Here is a 20,340-nt window from a genome sequence, read left to right as displayed (position 1 = left end):
TTGGTGTTGCGCGTACTCTCGCTACAACACATGCTCCCACTCTTTGACCGGTTGCAGGGATCATGTTGTTCGTGTTTGTTTGATCAGCGATAATTACTCGCCGAGGACACTGGCATATATCTTCTGATGCATGTCTTGGCTTTTCTTCTATCCATCGGAACCTATCCAGCAACTTCACTCGTTACCTCATTACTTTGCCAAGAGACATACTTCTTCTGTCTCTTGTAACTCATCATGGTCTTCTTTGACCTGCGAGCCTTTGCTCGCCAACTTCGTGCTCTCATTTACAAGAATCTTCTCGTTTCAGTTGTTAGACACCCCATCGGGTTTCTCCTCTCCGTCTACGGAATCCCTCTCGCTATTCTCGCCGTTCTCTGCTCCATCCCTTCGTTCCTCTCGTCCTCGAATGTGTTCGGTATCGCCTCTCCTGCCCTCGTCAAGACCCTCCCTGAAACTATCCACGGCAAACTCGTCGTCGTGAAGCCGCCGCGGCTCGGTCCAGACGTGGACCATGTTGTCAACACATTCACCAAGGGCATCGACAAGGATAAACTGCTGTTCCTCGACGACGAGTCCTACCTGACGACCGTGTGCCTCGCCAACCTTCGCGGAGTGAGCGACTGCCACGCTGCCGTCACCTTCATTGACTCGCCCCTGACCAACATCACCGTCAAGGACAGCCAGAGCGACCACCATACCTGGCAGTATGTGATTCGCGCGGACCCGGCTCGAGACGATACACACTTCGACGCCAAGGGGCACAAGAGCGATCAGGAGAACCTTTACCTCCCGCTGCAGCTCGCCATCAACAACGCCATTACCAACTCGACCGCCATTCCAGAGGTGTTCATGTTCACGGCCGAGACACAGGAATCGCAGGACCTCCTGCAACGTCAGAGTTCGGTACAGCTCATCGGCCAGGTCTACGTCTTTGCCCTCTTTGCCTGCTACTTCTTCATCATATACCGCTTCACTGGTCTCATCACCGCGGAGCGAGAGTCTGGCATGTCGCAGTTGGTTGATGCCATGGGTGGAGGCAGCGCAGTTGCTGCTCGCGTACTCAGCTGGCTGATCGTCTTTGACTTGCTGTGTCTTCCCTGCTTCATCGCCTTTGGTGCTCTTTATGGACACCTTATGTTTCCTACCTCAAGCCTTGGTATGATCATTGGCTGGCAGATTCTTCTTGGTTTAGCCGTGAACAGTTCTACCGTCTTTGCTGCAGCCTTCTTCACCAAGTCCCAGTCTCGGCCATCTATGTCATGGGTGCCTTTCTCCTCCTCTCAGTTGCAGCTCAGATATACAGCTTTCAGCTCCACCCCAAGCCGCAGTTCATTGGAGCTCTCCTCCTGTCATTGTTCTTCCCCAGCTCGAACCATGTCTTCTTTACGCAGCAGATGTGCCTCTGGGAACTCAACAGTACAAGTGCCGTACTTGATAAGATCCCCCCTGAGGACGCTGGAATCAACTCTGAGTCCTACAACGTCACACAGCAGATGATGCTTGGCTTCCTCGCCATACATATTGTCGTGTACCCCATCGGAGCTATACTGGTTGAGCATTTCATGCATGGCATTGACTTCCGCAAGAGGACATTTGCTAGGAACGCCGCAGCCGTGGAGGGGGTTGTCGCTGCGACCTTTGACCTCAAGAAACGGTTCGTCCCCAACTTTCTGGAGCGAATGTTTTGCTGTGGAAAGCGACGTCCTGTTACTGCTGTCGACGGAGTCAGTATTCAGGGGCATCGAGGCCAGATCCTATGCCTTGTTGGGCCGAACGGATCTGGAAAGACGACTACTTTGCATATGATGTCTGGCTTCATAACACCAACAGAGGGGTCTGTTCGACTTGATGCCCTCCCTTCGCAGATTGGTCTCTGCCCCCAGCGAAACACTCTCTGGGAGGAGCTCACTGTCGCGGAGCATGTGCGACTATGGAACCAGATCAAGGCAGGACGCGAGTCATCAACAGAACTGGACGAGCTCATCAAGGCCTGCGATTTGGATCTCAAGCGCAACAGCTTGGCTGGAACCCTCAGTGGAGGCCAGAAGCGCAAACTCCAACTTGCTTGCATGTTTGTTGGCGACTCTTCTGTATGCCTTATCGATGAGTGTACCTCTGGCTTGGATCCTCTATCACGCCGAGTCATCTGGGAGATTCTTCTTCAGCAACGGTCTAAGCGGAGCATCATCTTTACAACACATTTCCTCGACGAGGTGGATGTCCTTGCTGACCACATTGTCATCCTGTCCAAGGGCAAAGTGAGATGTCAGGGAGCTGCCGCAGAGCTGAAGAATCTTCATGGCGGTGGATATAGGGTTCTCGCGCCTGCTTCTGCCCTTAGACTCGACCTTCAGTATCCCACGACAATGCATCAAGACCACATCATCTACACAACCCCTGATTCTCGTTCGGCTGCTGAGCTCTGCTCCTTCTTGGACTCGAGGGGAGTCACGGATGTCTCTATTTCTGGTCCTCAGGTTGAAGATGTCTTCCTTCGCGTGGCAGACGAGCCAGAGCTTGAACTCACCAAGAGCCGCGCCGCAGTGTCCGAATCCGGGTTCGAGATGACCCCTGGAGAGGTCACCAGCTTCTGGGCTCAGGTCAGGTTCTTGTTCCGGAAACGACTCACTGTCCTCAGGAGGTTCTGGTGGCCATATCTCTATGTCTTGGCCCTTCCTCTTATCATCACGCCCCAGTTCAAGAATCTCCTCATAGAGTACAAGCAGCCCTCTTGCGCCACGATCAAGCCGGAGCTCAACCCTCCTCAAGCACCCACTCTCTCTTGGACACAGAACTGCGTCGACTATGGTTGTGACACTCTCGCCTTGGCTCCTCCTTCTGCGAACAAGACATTGTACAATATTGTCAAGGAGGGGTTCTACGAGGTTGAGCAGGTGAACCCTGATCTTTACGAAGGATTCCCAGTTCTCCTCAAGGACCGAAAAGCGTTCATCGACTACGTCGCTGAGCATAGAGATGCCGGACCAGGTGGCTTGTATATGGGATCTGGCGATGAATCTCCAGTGCTCGCTTACCGGCTGAATACCTTTGGAAACCCTAGCGCTCCGATGTTGATGAACCTGTGGAGTCAGATGACGTCCAACGTAGAGATTATCGCTTCTCAACAAGGCTTTGCCGAGACTCGCCGTGTAAGTTTGCTATCGTTATTCTTGTATAAACAGTTGCTAACCAAAGTACAGTCTGCCAACAATATTGGTGTTGTCTACGTCGTCTTCTTCACCTTGCTACAGACCATCTACCCTGCCGCCTTCGTCCTATACCCAGCCATCGAAAAAGCACGCAAGGTTCGAGCTTTGGAATACGCCAATGGAGTCCGACGAGGACCCCTCTGGGTGGCATACGGCATGTTTGACTTTATCTTTGTCCTGGCGATATCCGCGGGTGTCACAGCCACGATAAGCACCCAGTTGACCTGGAACGGGCCAATCTGGATAATGCTGCCCATCCTGGCGCTATATGGCCTCGCGGCGATTCTCCTGGGCTATGTCATTTCCCATTTTGTCTCTGGACCGCTCAAGTCTTTTCTGGCCATGGCTGGAGTGAGCGTGCTGATGTATGGCATTGCTGCCATTTCCTTTGCTGTAAGTCCCCTGAATACCAAGTGTTCACACCAATACTGATGGCAGCAGGTTGGCTCTGGATACTCTGATGCGGCTCAGATGGATAAACTGACGCTTGGTATCGCATTTGGCGTGTATCTCATCTTGCCCATCGGAAACGTCTTCAGGGCGATGCTCATTGGTCTCAACGTTCTCGAGGTAGGCTGCAAAGACGGTGAACCCACGCCTCCAGCATCAATCTACGGCTATGGAGGCCCAATCCTCTATCTTGTCCTTCAGATCATCGTCTTGCTCCTCGTCATTATTTGGATCGAAGGTGACATTGCTCTGTTCCGTCGAAAAGGGAGTCGATCCACCTCACCCTTTGACGCAGAGAAGGACGCTCGCTCTGCGGTCAGCGATGAAGTCAAGGCCGAGGTGCTCCGGGCGGAAGATTCCGATTCAGATCTTCTTCGAGCTCTTCACTTGAGCAAGACTTTTGGCTCCAACAAGGCCGTCGACGATGTCAGCTTCGGCCTGCCCCAGAGCGACGTCATGGCATTGATTGGACCTAATGGCGCTGGCAAGTCGACTCTCGTCAATCTGATTCAGTCTGAGCTGTCGGCGGATGCTGGAAAGGTCTTGCTTCGTGGCGAGGACGCAAGGACTCGTTCTGCGCAGAAGTATCTTGGAGGTATGAGCAAACATAGTAACTATGCTTGATCAAGCCAAAGCTAATCAGTGTCACAGTGTGCCCGCAGTACGATGCTCTCGATCTCATGAGCACTCAAGACCATCTCTCCTTTTACGCCCGTATCAAGGGCATCAGGGATGTCAGGGGCAACGTCAACCACGTCATGAAGCGACTCAACCTGACCCCCCACGCCCACACGCTTGCCTCGAAGCTCTCGGGAGGAAACAAGAGAAAGCTCAGCCTTGCTATCGCGCTGATGGGCAAGCCTCCCGTTCTGGTCCTTGATGAGCCCACGTCTGCAATGGATGCTGTTGCCAAGCGAGCCTTTTGGAAGATTATCCAAGAGATTACTCCTAACCGATCCTTGCTCCTCACTGTATGTACCACTCTTGCATCTTTTAGACGTCCACCTTGCTAACACCTTCACAGACGCACAGCATGGAAGAAGCTGATACCCTGGCCACCCGCACCGCCATCATCTCTAGGCGCCTCCTCGCCGTCGGTACCACCCAGGCTCTGAGGAAGCGCTACAGCAACGTCTACTACGTGAGTCTCCTCCTGAAGACGGCGCCAACCTCGACCGTAGAAGAGATGGAGCGAGTACGAAGCTGGGTCCTGGCCGCGCTGCCTGGCGCCCAGCTCGAACGAGACATGCTCGGCGGTCAAGTTCGCTTCACTATCCCCGGCGCAAGTCCCGTTGCCCGGGTTATCGAGTTACTAGAGCGTTCCAAGGACGAGGTCGGTGTTGAGTATTATTCTATCGGTGGAGCCACGCTCGAGCGCGTGTTTCTGAGTGTTGTGAGGGAGAACAACGTCCAGGAAGAGGACGGTGTTGAAAAGGGCCGTTTCTGGAGATTGCTGGGACTGAAATAGGGTTTCTAAACTCGGATCATCTGTTTTATTTCATATGTCATTTACCCACAATCATTCATCTGTACCTTAAACCCCGCATATGAGTCAAGACATGCTGATCTTGGTGAGAACTTCGGACATTGTCGTGTTTAAGACATGATTCGCATGTTGATCTGGTAACCACTATGATTAGACTGACCACATAAGAGACTGGACAACGTAATAACTGTCTGAAAGACATCATCAATTCAGTTAGGCACAAAGGGCTATTCCCTCGGCCATGATGCATTGAGCATCCACATTTGTTCATGCATACGTTGCCACTTGATGGCTGATAAATCACACAATGCCGCTGATCCTCCCTTGATGTAGGTACATAAACATATCCGTCGTAGTGCCCTATTGCACTTTTCTCATACCATCCGTCCCTCCCATCCGGCATCCATAAATAGCCGGTTCAAAAACAATCCGTGACGCCCCTCCATGGCTGTTGTGAATCATTAGATTGAAAACTGACTGTAGGCCGCCCTTGAGGTATCTTGCGTATAAACGATGAAGAGAAACAACCGTTGACGGGTAATATCGGGCTCAGTTAAGACCCGCTTGAATAAGAAACAAAAGAAATAGTCGTGTAAACATGGTTCGGAATAGTTGAACCTGTCGTGATTCATTTTCAGTCTTAGAGAACTCCCAGCCTCTGCTTCGGCATTGGCCCCGTCTCTTCCGAGAGGTGAGACTTGTATTGAGGCTGGCGAAGTCGGTTCGCGACATGGGTATCAATAAGCATCTCCACGAGTGCTTCGGCATCCTTGTGGATGCTCGCGAGCTCAGCAGGGCTAGAACTGAGGCCGGCCATGCTTCCATCAACCCGGGGTGTGCGATACGCGGCGAAGACGATGCCACGGTCTGTCTTCATGGACTGCGCCGAAGAGGCTGAGTGTCGAGAGATATCGGATTCCGCTCGTGAGTACTCGCCCGTGTAAAAGGCGCAGGCATACCCGCGGGCGAATTCATCGTCCCGAATCTCTGTAGGTCGGTACTCTGTCCAGCCTGGAGTGCGCAGGATCTTGCCATGTGCGGAAGGGCAAATTTGGAACGGGGACTTGACGTTCTCCAAACCATAAGCTGCGAGAAGCCGGCCAGCCATGGTCTTTGGTTGCTTGCCCGACGACAAAGGGTTAAAGGGAGTCGCATCACGATCCGAGTCAGAGGTTCGAGATCGAGCGTGGCCAGGCCAGAGGTTGACAACATAGACAAAATCAAAGTTGTAGCGGTTGGCGATCCTCGCGGCTTCAAACGCGGCAGCTGTGGCAGGCGTGCTGGCGTAAGGAGGTGTTAGGGTGAGAAGAGATTGACGAGGAGAATCGGTGGTAGAAGGGGCCGTCGAGGAAGTTGGACTATCATCTAGGTCTTCGAGGCCCTCAGGGCCCGACTCGGCAATGTCATCGTCACTCAAGTTCAGAAACTCATGAAAGTCAGGCTCTCGCAATGTGGAGCTGCTAAGGGAGAGCCTGCTGGTTGAAGGTGCCAGGCTCGACTGACTGGCGCTTCTTCGAAGCGATTGCTGATCCAGAGATTCAGCCAGCTGGCGACGAATGTCCTTGTAGACGGCCTTGTTGAGAAAATCAATCGACTTGGACCCTTTCAGTCGTGAGTCTGGAATTGGGCGAAGCTCTGGAGAAGTGTCTGGGGTGGGAGGTTTCCTTTGCGGGAGCGCTGGAAGCTCCTTGTTAAGGAAATGTCGAGGACCACGGATGTCATCATCATCGAGGTCTGATGAGGGAGGGGTGTCGAGTCTGGAGACACCATCATCGCGTTTGTTCAAAGATCGGGGCCGAAAGCTACGCTCGCTGGGTGCCTCAATAGATGACTTGGGCTCACAGGTAGAGATAGTAGATGTTTCCCCACTATGGGTGGGAGGACGGGGGAACTGGTAGACATCGAAGCCATCCAGAAAGGAATCCGTTTCCGTGGGCATGAATGTGGTTTTGAGAGGCAAGTATTGAGCCTGGGATGAGTTTGAGGATCGTGTCGGACTCTGCGCGTTGCTGAAGTCCATCCTCTGAGGGGAGATGGGAGTCGGGAAAGAAGGGACTCTGCTGGCTGGCTGCTTTCTCACCTCCTCACGAGCAGCCATTCTACTCGTCTTGGGGCGGATAAAGGAAGGTGAGGGGAACTGAGGTATAGTGGGAGAGGCAACAGCTTGAGCCATAGGCTCAACTTGATCAGCTGAAGCAGCTGGCGTCTTCTTCTTGGCGAAGAACCGCTCAAGGCGGTCGAAGCCGTTGGCCATATTGCGCTGTGTTCAATGAACGAGAAAGACGAGGTTGCGCAGAGTGCCTGGGTGAGATGGTGTTAGCGAGGTGAATGTGAGCCGAGGGCTGGCCTCGTGCTTGGAGGTGCACGAAGAAAAGGCTTTGCATTGCAACGTACCAGTGAGAGGCGATAGAGTGTTGTGAGCGGTGGGAGAAAGAGGTTCAAGGTGAGATGTAAGTGAATGCCACGTTCGAAGTGAACCAGAGCCACTCGCGGTGGAAATTTGGTGTTTGGCGAGATCAGGGAAGAATGGTCGAGACTGGAATTCAAACGAAATCGCACCAGATATCTCAGAGTCCGGGAGTGGCTGTATCAAACAGCAGTGAAAGAAGAGTACCAGATAGAGCAGTTCATCACCACGGTGGCGTCGAGGAGGGATGCGCCTAACTCCTGAAGAGCTGTTGAGGAGCTGTTCGTTGCACGATACAACAACGGGTGGCCTCGAGGGGCGCCCTTCGAAGATGCCTAGGTCTGCTCCTTTGGGCAGTATCTCGCGGGTATGTCGTTGTTGTGTTGTGTTGTGTTGCTCTGCGCTTGCCTCTTTCGCTTTGAAGCTGCCGTGTGGTGTAAATGCCCTGAGCCCTATGCCCACTGCTGTGTGCGAAGTCGTGCTTCCAGTCCGCTTTGCAACCGATATCGAGGTTCAGATGCTAAGTTGAAGTGAGAAAGGGAGTGAAGTGTATGTGTGCGAGGTGTGCAAGCAGAGGAATGAAGGAGGAGAAGTGAGGGTTGGTTGCACGGCAGGCACAATGAAGGCGAGTAATGGAAGGGAAGGAAGGTTGGTGTGTGGTTGCACGGGGCAGGAGCTGCTCAGATCGGGAGGCGTTCTGTCACTGCCAGGCAAGTGCCACTGTCACTGTAACTGCCGATGCCAAGCAAGTGAAAAGCTGAAAATTCGGAAGGAGCGAGAAGAAACAATGTATGCTCTATAGGCTAGAATCCTTCTCTTTCTTTTCATCATTCATTACCTTCAAACATGCTGGGGCTCAAGGGAGACTTTAAGCATCGTCCAGCAAGGAATGCCCACCTCCCAGCGCCGAGACGTTGGAGGAGGATCAGTGGCTTGCTGCGGGAGCAGGGATAACGGCGCCCTAGTAAGTCCCACTTGGCACGGGTTTAGCACGCCCAGAGCTAACGCCCTCACTCCTCCCCTCCTATCCTCTCAATGGATGGAGCTGGAGGGCTCACTCCCTTGATCACCTCCTCCCTGGAAACGCTAACACCCCCAGCACCCTCCATGGCACCCTGGCGAGTGTAGCCAACCCTGGATCCCCACGATGCGTCACAGCTGGGTACATTGATTTGGATGTCTTTCTTTCTTTTGCTTCTGGGGAGAAAGAGAGACAGCAACAGCGAGACATGCGCAAGAGACATGCAAGCGTCCCAATGCCATGCCGGATACTCTCACGCCAGCTACCTACCTAAATGGCTCCCGGGCTTTACATGCATCTCTGTGTCAGTGGCCAGGTGAGGAAGCTGATGGAACCTTGCTCGCAATCGAGTAAACAGAACAACAGCCGACAAGTATTCTGTCTCCTCTTTGGGGAGGAGATGAGAGGGGGGATGTGCAGCGCGTTAGAAAGTCGGCTCTTGTCAGGTCAAGGCACGATTTGCCCGCTGATGCTCGTCTTTGTTTCCCTCTAACCCTGGTTCCTTCTTGACCCTTGTCCCCTCTGTATTCCTCCCTCTACAAAGATAATCATGTGCGCAGTGAACAAGGCGACCACCCATCGAGCCATCCATCTCGTTGATCGGGTCCTTGCCATGTAAATGCATCACTTCTCGGATCTTACTACTCCGGATGGGGATCTGATATCACAGGCGGCGCCCAGCTAGCTACCCAACTATCGTCCCCTTAGATGCAGGGAGTACGGCTCGCTGGCCCCTCCCCGAAGCGGCCAGCCCGTGGCTTGTTTTCTCCCCACGATTTCCCCCCTAGCTACCGGCGGATGGCTTGCTTTTTGCATCCGTTACACCATCTCGGCTCGTGGCTGTGGCCGCTGAAGTGGGCGTTCGGGATGGGCTGGCCTTCGGAACACCCGTAAGCAGGTCGTCCTGTTAGCCCTGGCTGTGCCATGATTCGATCCATTCGCGACCAACTGTCACTCGCATGCCTGTGGTTCAGGTTGCAACCTTCCAAGCATTCCGATTCAAGAGAGCGGCGTGTCAACTTGGCCATCAGAATCTAACTTTCATTGACAACCTATTCGGCTGCCATTATTACTCGCAGCCTCTCAATGAGCCATCCTTTAAGGAGACGGCGATCCTTTGGCCCCAAACATCAACTGGGGCCACAACTCAAAGGCCGGGCCGTTCGTTTCCCATGTCTTCGATTGCTCTCGAACCCTCCGAGATTGTTTGAATGACTATGGCTGTTGTGTCCAGGGAAAAAGCAATCCCGACGCGTGCTACGACGAACTTTCCAGGGCTCTGTACCCATGGGTTGGTTCCTTTCCCTTCTTGATTCCCTAGTGTCTGCATTTGGCGGCGCCGGGTGCGGCTCTGGGGCCTTGCCTAGGCCCATGGCAACCCTGGGCGACTGACTTCTCGGTCCTTGTTTGCTGTCGCTCACCTTTCTCAAATAAGAGGCGCTGCTGGCGAGACATTGCTGTTAATGACGGCGGAGGCCCTTGGCTCAGCAGCTCCACCACAGTGAGGCAGTGAGAAGTCACCAATGTTCAGAATTCAACCTCGCTGGAAAACTCATAATGCAGGGCCTCGGGAGAGATATCTGGCCTCTGATGGTTGTGCCAAAGGCCAAGTGGATTGAGCCAGGATGCGAAATTCAGCGGCGCGTCTTGCAACAGGCGCCGGTTCTTAAGGCCCCCACTCAAACTGCGAGAGAGCTGTCATTTTCAGCACTCACCTGGGGTTTGAAAACTTTGATCAAATTGATCTGGGCATACCGGAATGCCGTGGTCTTGTTCCTCGGTTTTTGATGGAGCTCCCAGCTTTGACCTCGTGTCGGAAGATACCAGTCACAACGCCGAGTCCATGAAATCAGGGACTTCGCACCTCGCCTCGTGCTAGACAAGCAGCCGCGTTCATGCAGCCAAGAGGATGATGGGATGGACATCATTTGCCGGTTCGTCTTGTCAAGCTCGCCTTTGCCTCATTCAACCCGGCCGCCCCAGCGTCCCGGACGCACAGGCACTACCCGAAGCTTTAGTTACAGTCCCTACTGTACACACGGGCAGATGACGGCTTGCTTGCCACTATCTCCTGCGAACCGTCACGTATCGATGCGCCATGATCGCGCACATACCTTCGGCCCGTGTCTCAAGGAGGACTTCTAGTATCCGATGGCGACTTGAGGGAGCTCCTGTCAGATATCTGGCCCGGGGAGGGCGGCCTGTCAAGTTGGGTTCAGCGAACTTGGTATCGAGACTGAAAGTGAGAGGCTCAACGCATCCAGTTTCTCCAATCGCTGCAGCTACAGTCAAGCCGAATATTGCCCGGTATCAATCTCGGTGATGACGGCACAGTCCTTGTTTTGGATGTTATACGAGCACAACTCCCGGAAAACAAGACAAACTGGCTATTGTCTGATTACCTCTTGCTCTTCCCGACTCTCCTGTTGTACGGTTCATGGTACGGATATCCGATGCTGAACTGGATTGAAACACGGGTCCGAGTCAGTGGAACAGATGGGCCAATGAGCCCGAGACGACTCCCGATTCACTGAGGTCATGAATAGTTGCTGTACCGCACCGAGACGGTTCGCGGTGCATGGCCCGTCGGTTGGTGCTTGGTGCTTACGCGCAAAAGCACCTTGTCTCCTCCAGCACGACTCGCGGTGTTGGCCAACATGGGGATGAGATGGATGTGGGCTTTCCGTAACAAGTCCCTTTGGCCCTGGTCTCTTCCCTCCACTAGACCCTTGGAGGGTGGGGAGCATATTGCTTCTTTTGTCCCTCTCATCTCTGTTCATTGGCTCCCCTCGGTGGCAGAGTGCATGGGACTCCCCCGCTCGCCCGCTGCTCACCTTGACCTGTGTCCAGGCATTTTCCCTCTCAAGTTGCGTGGGCATCACTATCCATCCATGCCCTCTTCCCGTCGACTGGCCTTCAGACTATATTGCAGCTGCCGACATAACGAGATCTGTGCAGGTATTCTCAGCTCATGATGCAGGAAGGAATGCAGAAGTCGTGAGTTTTGCTCCTGGCGGCATGCTCCGAGTCTCTCTCAAGGTCATCCATCGGCACGCAGCAGATGAAGATTCATTAACCGACGACTTGACCAGGGCATTTTTCATGTCCGGCTGAAAAGGGCACATTTCTCGAGCCAAGGTGCTGTTGGTCTCTGGCGTCAAGGTTCACACGTTTCTCTGTCAGATCCGCAGTCAGATCTCACATAACATTTACATTGCCTTCTGTCTCTTCCAGGCTTCCGAAAGTTGGTCCTGATCAATCAGGGATCTCGGTTGATGGGCGAGAAGTTGGCGGCCCCACCGATGACATCTCGTGTCGGATCGATTACTGACAGAATTCCCCCTTGCTTTTTTGGTCGTACGAGCACTGAATCGCTCACACGCACAAGAAGGAAAAAAGACGCCCTCCAGCTGTGAAAGGAAATGCTCGCTGTCTCACTCCAGGACCTGCTGCTTACGCATTGCTCGTCCACGAGTGGCGACAGGGGAGGGGAGACGCGATATGCACAGCATCCATCTGAGTGGCCATCTCGTTCCCTTTTTCGTCTTCCCTACCTTCGATCTTGACTAGTTCCGCCCACCAGAGAAAGGCCATTGCCGAGTGGTATCGGGCTCGTTGATGCAACGACATCTCGAGCAGTCAAATCGAATTTTCACGTCACATTCGGACTGGGGAACCGGCTGTATCTGGACATTGTTGAGCAGCCACCGGTCATGGCACTGCCTGTTACCCTTGACCAACCGACATTGCAATATCTTTCTCGTCAGTCTCGAGGCTGCCAGGTGGCTTCGGTTACCTTCCTCTTGGCTGAATGAGAATGCTACTCTCCATCCTCGCCGACCTGACGCCTTGTCACACCGAGGATGCGCCCCTTGGAACTTGACATCTCTTCCCGGTTGTCAAACTCACCCAGAGGCTCCCCGCTGCCTGTCGTGGAACTTGAGCACAAGACATAGCAAACGCCATTTCCCTATGCCTTCAGCGAGAATATTCAGCTACGGGTGGAAGGGTGATGGGCGCACGTAATGTGCTCATGACCTGTACAGCAGGCCGAGCCGAGATACTGGCTTCAATGGGTCAAAGGGGAGGTGCCATCTGCGAACAGACGCATCTACTGCCCCAGCTGTCGGTACCAGCTCTGCTTGACATGTCACAGGGGGGCGATGGATGCGGAAAGAACTTGATGCTGCATACAGAGCACTTGTTGGGTCGGCCACTACGGAATGAGATTTTTGACAACAAGGACTCATACTGCGACTGAGGGAAGACTGAAGGTGGACACAAAACAGCAGACTCGATGTGACGCATCGTCAAGGTGAGAGATATCGAGATTGGTCCTGTCTCTTCTCGGTCAAACAAACCACTTTTGGCGGCCCCTACGGCAACCCGCAGGAGTGACACTATCCTGGCAACTGCTTTCAGCTCTGTCTTGCTGAATACCGCTACCTCGTTCGCTCTCTGGCGTGCCTCATTGGTGGTCTTGTGTCTGACGAGCACGACGGGGGCTGTCTGCAACTCAAAGACATTGTGCTGGATCTTGCGACAGGCTTCCCCATCAGCACGAGGACGATCAACATCCGGACGGGCACTGAATCGATCACAGGTCAGAGGATGAGATCGGATCGAGGGCCCAAGATCTGGCCTCGGGAGCGAATTGACCCTTGTCGGCGCAGCTGCATACGAAGCGGAGAGTGCCAGACAGGGTCAAGATATATCAGATTTGGGAACGTCACGGACTGCATTGGGCAGGGCGAGGTGCAGAAGGAGAAGAGAGCTAGTTGGAGGAAGGAGGAAGTTGTTTCTGTCGAGGTGAGCGTCCATGTGCTCAGATTCGCCTCGTGGAAAAATTTCTCGTCTGCAGATGATCCAACGTGTCTCGTCAACGGCAGCAGCAGGGAGCAGGCAAGACGGAAGTCGATATCTGCATGAAGCTCAACAAGTCTTGCCCTTGTTCAGAGACAGATGGTTTGCCAGCGCTCCCCTTGCCTCATGCACATGCTTCCAGAATTGTCGACGGCCGTCAGACGTATGGTATCTTGCTCAGTCTTGATCCCTCGCATGGGCAGCCATCGTCTGGACCCAACAATCTCCACCGTCGACGGCCACAATCAGCCCCCGTTGATTATTGCTTGCACGCCACGCGCCAAGCCAGCCGCCGTTGGCCACGCGATATGGACCGACCACGCGAGGCGGAGGCGGAAACGGCAATGGCCACGCCCTTGCAATGCCCATGCTCATCATGCTTATTGCTGTATGCCCTGCGCATGGCCACGCGGAGTGTATGTATGGGCATCCGTAGTGTGGTCTCTTCTTGTTCTCTCTCTCCGCCGCAGGTTGATTGGGATACGCAATGCCTCGCATACAAGGTGCATATCCTTGTCTCTTGTTGTTGTCGCGCAGCGGTACGGTAGTCGAGACGACTGGTCTGCAGCATCACCGCCGCAGGAACCCGAAGCGCCACTGGTGGTCTCTGCAGAAGAGACTGCACTGCACTGCAGAGGCATACTCTGCTCTGTACGCATCATGTCATGTTTGACGGCTAGTCTGCCATCCTGACTGGCCTCCCCTTCTGCAAGAGTTGCGGTTTTTTCTCTCGAGGTTTTTTTATCTTACAAGGGTTCCCGTGGGTCTCGTCTCGCTCGCATTGAGGCCGGCTGGTTAGCCTACCGTATCTGCATGCCAACCAACGGCTTCTTCAAGCCCTATGATGGGCTTTTGAGCACAGAATCGCATCGAGTGCAAATGCCGATTACGTTTTCGTCGATGGATGGAGACGTTGGGAAGCCTCTTTGTTCCCCTTTGGCACACCCGGACTGGCCAGCCAAGTCGTGCATGTCATAGGGCTTTGCTGATCTTCAAGGATGCCCCCGTTTGGCTCGTTTCTGATTTCTCCCAGGTACCGCCCTTTCCGAGCGATGAATCTTTTACAACACGGCACAGGCTGTAAACGTGAAGAAAACCAAGCGTACCAGTCCATCTGCAGAGCCTTGTCGCGTGGAAACGGCATCCAGAAGCCCGATGGGCCGAGTTTGACCAGATGGCGTCGTCTAGCCAGGTGCCAACAGAGAGAGTTGATTGCTTGCTCTCTCTTTGTTGTTGGTCAACTGCCACCATTCGTCGTCACATCACATCAAAGAGCAAGCCGTTGGGCCTTGGACAAATCGAGGATAGCCTGTGACATGTTTGCTTATCGTGTCTTCGTAGCTCCTTTATGTGTGTCTATAGTCTCGACGAGTCTGCCTCCTCGTCTTCTTCCCCAAAGATGTTGAGGAATGCAACGTGCACCTCTTCAGTCAAGTCACTGGCCTGGAGACTGCGGCCCTTCTTAGCAAAAGCCAGACGAGAGCACTCCTATTGATGGTGAGCATGTGATTCTTCAATGCGGCGCTGACAGATGCATCCAGTTCAGGAGCCGGGTCACCCTCGAAACAAAGAAAAGAAGATCAACCTACTCTTGTAATAGCGGCACCACCAAAAGCTGCCAGCCCAACCAGTTCATGCTCGCCGAGAGCATTCTGGCCTATATCCCAAAGACGGTCGAGGTATGCTTTCCTCCACCCCAAGAAGGTTGCAATGGATCCCGTCAGGGTATCTCCCTGTCCACCACTTCTCTTCCTGCCACCCTGGAGATCGACCGTAAGGGTTGTCTCGCCATTGGAGATGTAGTCCTTGGCACCTTTCTGAATAACCGTTACGCCCTCGAGCGTCTTGGCCAGAGCCTCAACCCGCGCCGTCTCGCTCGCATCTTCGCCGACATCGACCTTGAGCGCCTCGCACAGCTTGGCAAACTCGACGACGTTGGGCGTCAGCACCGCGCCATCGTAACCTCTCACCAGGCCCGGGTCCTTCTGCACCAGTATCAGAGCATCGGCATCTAGCACGACGGGTGTACCTCGATTGCGCGCCGCGCGGATGACGCGTGCTACGGTAGCATGCATCAATGGATCGCGGCCGAGGCCGGGCCCGACGACGAGGACGTGCAGCCGCGGGAGAAGGTCAATGATCTGCGCCGAGATATGCTCTGGGTCAGAGTCTGGGTCCTTGGATGTGTCCCGGGTCGTCGGATCTTGGTTCGGGTTTGGGGCCGGGCTCTGACGCATCAGAGGATGGACCATGAGGTTCGGCGAGTATGACTTGATGACGGTCGCTGCTGCAGGCGTGCAGATGACGTGGGACTGCGAGGAACATTGGTTAGCCAAGTTGTATATCCCAGGGTTGAGGACCTGCTACTCGCCATGTCGCATCCTAGTCTTGCGCTCGCCATTGCTGAAAAGTACGGCGCACCCGTGTAGTTCTCGCTACCTCCTATGACGGCCACTCGGCCCAGCTGGCCTGCTCAAATCAGTCAGTCCACGCCGGCTGAGCCGCGAAGGTACGAACCCTTGTGGAATGATTCCAGCATCGGCGGGATGATGCGCCGCACCTTGGCCAGGACATTTTTCGTAGCGGCAGACATGTTGAGGTCCTCGGTCGACATTGCAGGATCTCGGAGCCGGTGATTTGTGTTGGAGAGAGGTCAAGTTGGAGTTGTTCGTTACGAAGGTGGGGGAAGATCTAATTGGGATGGTTGCAGTCGGATCAGAGGATGAGCGCAATCGAGACTTGCAAGGCAATTAATTGGTGCTTTCTTTGAGAAATGGGCAAGTTTATCATGTTTCGAGACTCATTGACGCTGAGCCTGTTTTAAACGACTTGACAATTCATGATGTCACTGTTGCGAGCTTTACCAAGCTCCCACTCCCACGTGGATCAAGAGCTCTATCCAAGAACGGCAAAGCACGTCTTAACTCGTCTAAGGTTAGGACTTCAGGATGAACAGACTTATATAAAAATGTCAAGATAATAGGCCATATTTTTCATAATAGTATATATATTATTTATAAGTTTTATCTCATCTTCATCACATTTACATCCTAAGCGTGCCTAGGGTAGGTATGCTCGCACTTTGGCCTGGGTCCGAGAATGCTCCCCCACGCAACAAAACACCGCTGCAACACCTCAACAGTCGATAGAGCCCACGTACAACTTTGCTTGGAATCCAGGCTTCTCGAAGAGAAGGACATACACCGCCTAAACTTTGGTGATATTTGGTGATAGGCGCTGGTGGAAGGAAGTGGAAGAAGTCGAGTGACGGGGGCCTGGAGTGCGGCAATCGAGTTGGGGCATGGGAGGGGGAGGTGTATCCGACGGGTGCAAAGACTGCAGAACCACCGCCTCCACCACCACGACACGAGGATATTGAGTAGGCCCGGGGCGAACGTGAGTGGTGTTCAAGAGCAGATCTGGTCGAAAGCCTCTTCCTCCCCAAGGATAATGTTGTAAATGGGACAAACGAATCTTTCTGGGGCATCCACGCGGATCGTACACTAGGTGTTGCCATTGACGAGGTCCCGCAGCTTTTGGGAGGTGTCCATCTTGTGTGTTGTGGAACCCAAAGAAATGATGACGGAAAGAGGCGGAATGCTCACGAGCCCAGGCCTTGATGAACTCGGTGGCGCCCGTCTCGAGCTTGCGGTGCCTCAAGAGATGATGAAGGAGGGAAGACAATCCATGATGTCAATGTTCAGAGAGCTTCAAGCTCCCATGCAGGCAGGTTAAGAGGTAAACCGAGCTAACGGCAGAACGACACTAACTCCTCTAAGGCTATGACTTGATAATAAACAAATTTACATAAAAGTACTCAAACAATAGGCAATGTTTTCATAATCTTACGTAGATTATCTATCAATTCTAGTACATCCTGATCATTCTTCATAATCATCATTAGACGAGGATTGTCTCCGAGATCGCTCCCCCACGTAGAACACCGCTACTGCAACAGCTTAACAGCACATTCAACGCCAGTCTCACTTAGGAATAGGCGGCAGGAACAGTATTTAGGAAAGTTGGAACAAAAGGAATCGAGGGCGTTCATTGAGTTTTGTGCTCTATTTTACAAGTGGCAATACGACGGGTGAATCTCCCTCAACTCATCCCGCCGCTCCTATCAGGCGCGACCCCTCGACTATTCCCTCCGCCTCAAGAGAGAAAACACGACTACAGTTATTCGGTATAGATAGCGACATCCCCAAAAGCCCCCGTTCTTCTCCGCGCAAGATGCTTTTGATTATATTTAACCCAGGAAGCTCTTGACGAATGTCTGGACGACGTCACGGAGCTTGGCCTCGGTCTCCTTGGACAGGGCACCCTCCTTGTCAATGGTGGCAATGAGGTCGGCCTCGTTGGTCTTGAGGTGGGCAAGGAAGTCAGACTCCCACTGGAGGATCTTGCCGACGGGAACGTTGTCAAGGTAACCGTTGACACCGGCGAAGATGAGGGGAACCATCTCGTTGACGGCCATGGGGGAGTACTGCTTCTGCTTGAGGAGCTCGGTGAGCTGTAGAGTGATTAGTATCTGTTTTCTTCTGGAATAATGGATTCAACTTACACGCTCACCACGGCTCAGAGTCTGCTTGGTGGCGGCATCAAGATCGGAACCGAACTGGGCGAAAGCAGCGACCTCACGGTACTGGGCCAAGAAAAGCTTCAGGGAACCAGCAACCTGCTTCATGGCCTTGAGCTGGGCAGAGGAGCCGACACGCGAGACGGAAAGACCGACGTTGATGGCAGGTCGGATACCCTTGTAGAAAAGCTCAGACTCCAGGAAGATCTGACCGTCGGTGATGGAAATGACGTTGGTGGGAATGTAGGCAGACACATCACCACCCTGGGTCTCAATGACGGGAAGGGCAGTCATGGAACCACCACCGAGCTTGTCGTTCATCTTGGCAGCACGCTCGAGGAGACGAGAGTGGAGGTAGAAAACGTCACCGGGGTAAGCCTCACGTCCAGGGGGACGTCGGAGAAGCAGAGACATCTGTCGGTAGGCGACGGCCTGCTTGGAAAGATCGTCGTAGATGACAAGAGAGTGTCGGCCATTGTCACGGAACCACTCGCCGATGGAGGCACCTGGTCAAACAGTTAATAAGTTGTTCTCATGTTGTTCTGAAGCGCAACAACAGTTGTTGCAATGTGTTGCGAGATGTGGTTCTGAAGTTCAGGATCTCGCTCGCGGATGATCCATGTGGCAGGAGTGTCCATGTTCAGGGAAGGAGTATCCACTGGAGGATTACATAAAGCAAAACAAAGGGCTGGAGCGACTTTGAAGCAGCAAGGTACATACCGGTGAAGGGAGCGAGGTACTGAAGAGGAGCGGCCTCGGAGGCGGTGGCAGCAACGACGATGGAGTACTTCATGGCGTCGTTCTCCTCAAGAGTCTGGACGAGCTGGGCGACGGTGGATCGCTTCTGGCCGACGGCAACGTAGACGCAGTAGAGCTTCTTCTTCTCGTCGCTGCTGTTGTTCCAGCGCTTCTGGTTGAGGATGGTGTCGAGACCAACGGCAGTCTTGCCGGTCTGACGGTCACCAATGATCAGCTCACGCTGGCCACGGCCGATGGGAACCATGGCGTCGATGGACTTGAGACCAGTCTGGACGGGCTCGTTGACAGACTTTCGGGGCAGAATGCCGGGAGCCTTGAGCTGAGCACGGCGTCGCTCCTTGGTGGGGATGGGACCCTTGCCGTCAATGGGGTTGCCGAGAGCGTCGACGACACGGCCGAGCATCTCAGGGCCGACGGGGATATCCACCTAGAGGTTTGTGTAAGTCTATATGATCGCATACCAACGGTTGAGGTGGGGTTGTGCTTACAATCTCGCCGGTACGCTTGACAGTCTCACCCTCCTTGACGAGACGATCGGAACCGAAAAGCACAACACCGACCTGGCCGGCCTCGAGGTTCATGCACATGCCCTTGACGCCAGAGGCGAACCTGTTGTTGGTTGTTAGATGCCAGCTCGATGATCGAAGTCCGATCGGCACTTACTCGACAAGCTCCTCAGCCTGGACGTTGGCCATGCCGTGCACACGGGCGATACCATCACTGTGGACGCATAGTCAGCATCGATTGGGTCCCAATTGCATCTTCCCAGGGCATCCGGAGGGGCGGGGGCGTGGTTTGGTGTCGTGTTGTGTTGCGATGTGATGCTGCAAAGAGCTCACAGGATCCATCCCACAGCCTCGTTCCGGATGCTTCCTAAAGATCCACATACCCGACGGAAAGGACACGGCCAGTCTCAGCGAGACCGGACTCCTCCTGGACACCACGGATTCGCTGCTCGAGGATGGAAGAGACCTCAGTGGGAGTAGCCTTGGCGTCGGAGGCGTAGTATCGGGCAGCGTTGATGGAGGCGGGTGCGGCATTTCGGACCTGAGTGGTGAAAAACAAGTTAGCCGAAGCCCGAAAATGGGACGGCGGTATGAGCAGCGACAGCGGGCCAAAACAGCTCGAAAAAGCTCTTGCGGGCGATGGAAGCTTGGTCCGACGACCCAATTGAGCTCGCACGATGGATTGGCGATGGTGCAGACTGTTTGGAGTCGCTGGTCGATGGCTCTGAGGCCGATTCGGGGCTCGGGGAGCACGACTTACCGCGGCGACCCTGCCAGCAGCAGAGACAGCGCCGACGGCGCGCGTCGACTGTCGGAGGGCGTTCCGGAACATATTAAGAGAGGTACGGGAGGTTTGGAGATGAAAGGAGAGCAATTGCAGCTAGGTGCAATTGGAGGGAGGGGAGATTGGGGAGTGCGGTGCTGCCTTTGCAGGAGAGCAAATGGAGTTTTTTGAGGAAGGACGGTGATGGAGAGCAGAGTCTGTCTGAGGGATAAGGTGGGGCTCAGCTGGTCCGACCGCCCAATCAGGGCCCACTGCGCGTTTTTGCCTGGAAATCCC

The 20,340-nt window shown here is 54.0% G+C and overlaps 4 protein-coding genes across 4 annotated transcripts; 1 reads left to right on the top strand and 3 right to left on the bottom strand.

Moving 5' to 3' along the window:
- Positions 1-234: 234 nt before the first annotated feature.
- Positions 235-5,127, top strand: MRS44_001071 (uncharacterized protein; the record flags this gene model as incomplete). The annotated part of the gene is made up of 6 exons (XM_065623547.1): positions 235-1,263; positions 1,311-3,149; positions 3,201-3,602; positions 3,651-4,254; positions 4,311-4,630; positions 4,684-5,127. 6 exons carry the CDS (start codon positions 235-237, stop codon positions 5,125-5,127), a joined length of 4,638 nt encoding a protein of 1,545 aa, XP_065479993.1.
- A 658-nt stretch (positions 5,128-5,785) lies between these two features.
- On the bottom strand, positions 5,786-7,399 carry MRS44_001070 (uncharacterized protein; the record flags this gene model as incomplete). Its single annotated transcript, XM_046267616.2, has 1 exon — positions 5,786-7,399. The coding sequence occupies one exon, from the start codon at positions 7,397-7,399 to the stop codon at positions 5,786-5,788; it is 1,614 nt and encodes a 537-aa protein (XP_046138962.1).
- A 7,393-nt stretch (positions 7,400-14,792) lies between these two features.
- On the bottom strand, positions 14,793-16,029 carry MRS44_001069 (uncharacterized protein; the record flags this gene model as incomplete). Its single annotated transcript, XM_065623546.1, has 4 exons — positions 14,793-14,924; positions 15,026-15,720; positions 15,858-15,905; positions 15,954-16,029. The coding sequence occupies 4 exons, from the start codon at positions 16,027-16,029 to the stop codon at positions 14,793-14,795; spliced, it is 951 nt and encodes a 316-aa protein (XP_065479992.1).
- Positions 16,030-17,685: 1,656 nt separating this feature from the next.
- On the bottom strand, positions 17,686-20,112 carry MRS44_001068 (uncharacterized protein; the record flags this gene model as incomplete). The annotated part of the gene is made up of 7 exons (XM_046275058.2): positions 17,686-17,949; positions 18,001-18,521; positions 18,736-19,201; positions 19,263-19,383; positions 19,438-19,494; positions 19,664-19,821; positions 20,041-20,112. 7 exons carry the CDS (start codon positions 20,110-20,112, stop codon positions 17,686-17,688), a joined length of 1,659 nt encoding a protein of 552 aa, XP_046138959.1.
- Positions 20,113-20,340: the final 228 nt, after the last annotated feature.

The sequence above is a fragment of the Fusarium solani genome, assembly GCF_023522795.1.
Source record: "Fusarium solani strain SB1 chromosome Unknown bctg00000000, whole genome shotgun sequence".
NCBI lineage: Eukaryota > Fungi > Ascomycota > Sordariomycetes > Hypocreales > Nectriaceae > Fusarium > Fusarium solani.
Note: the sequence above shows the minus strand (reverse complement) of the source record. Positions and strands in the feature narration are given on the sequence as shown.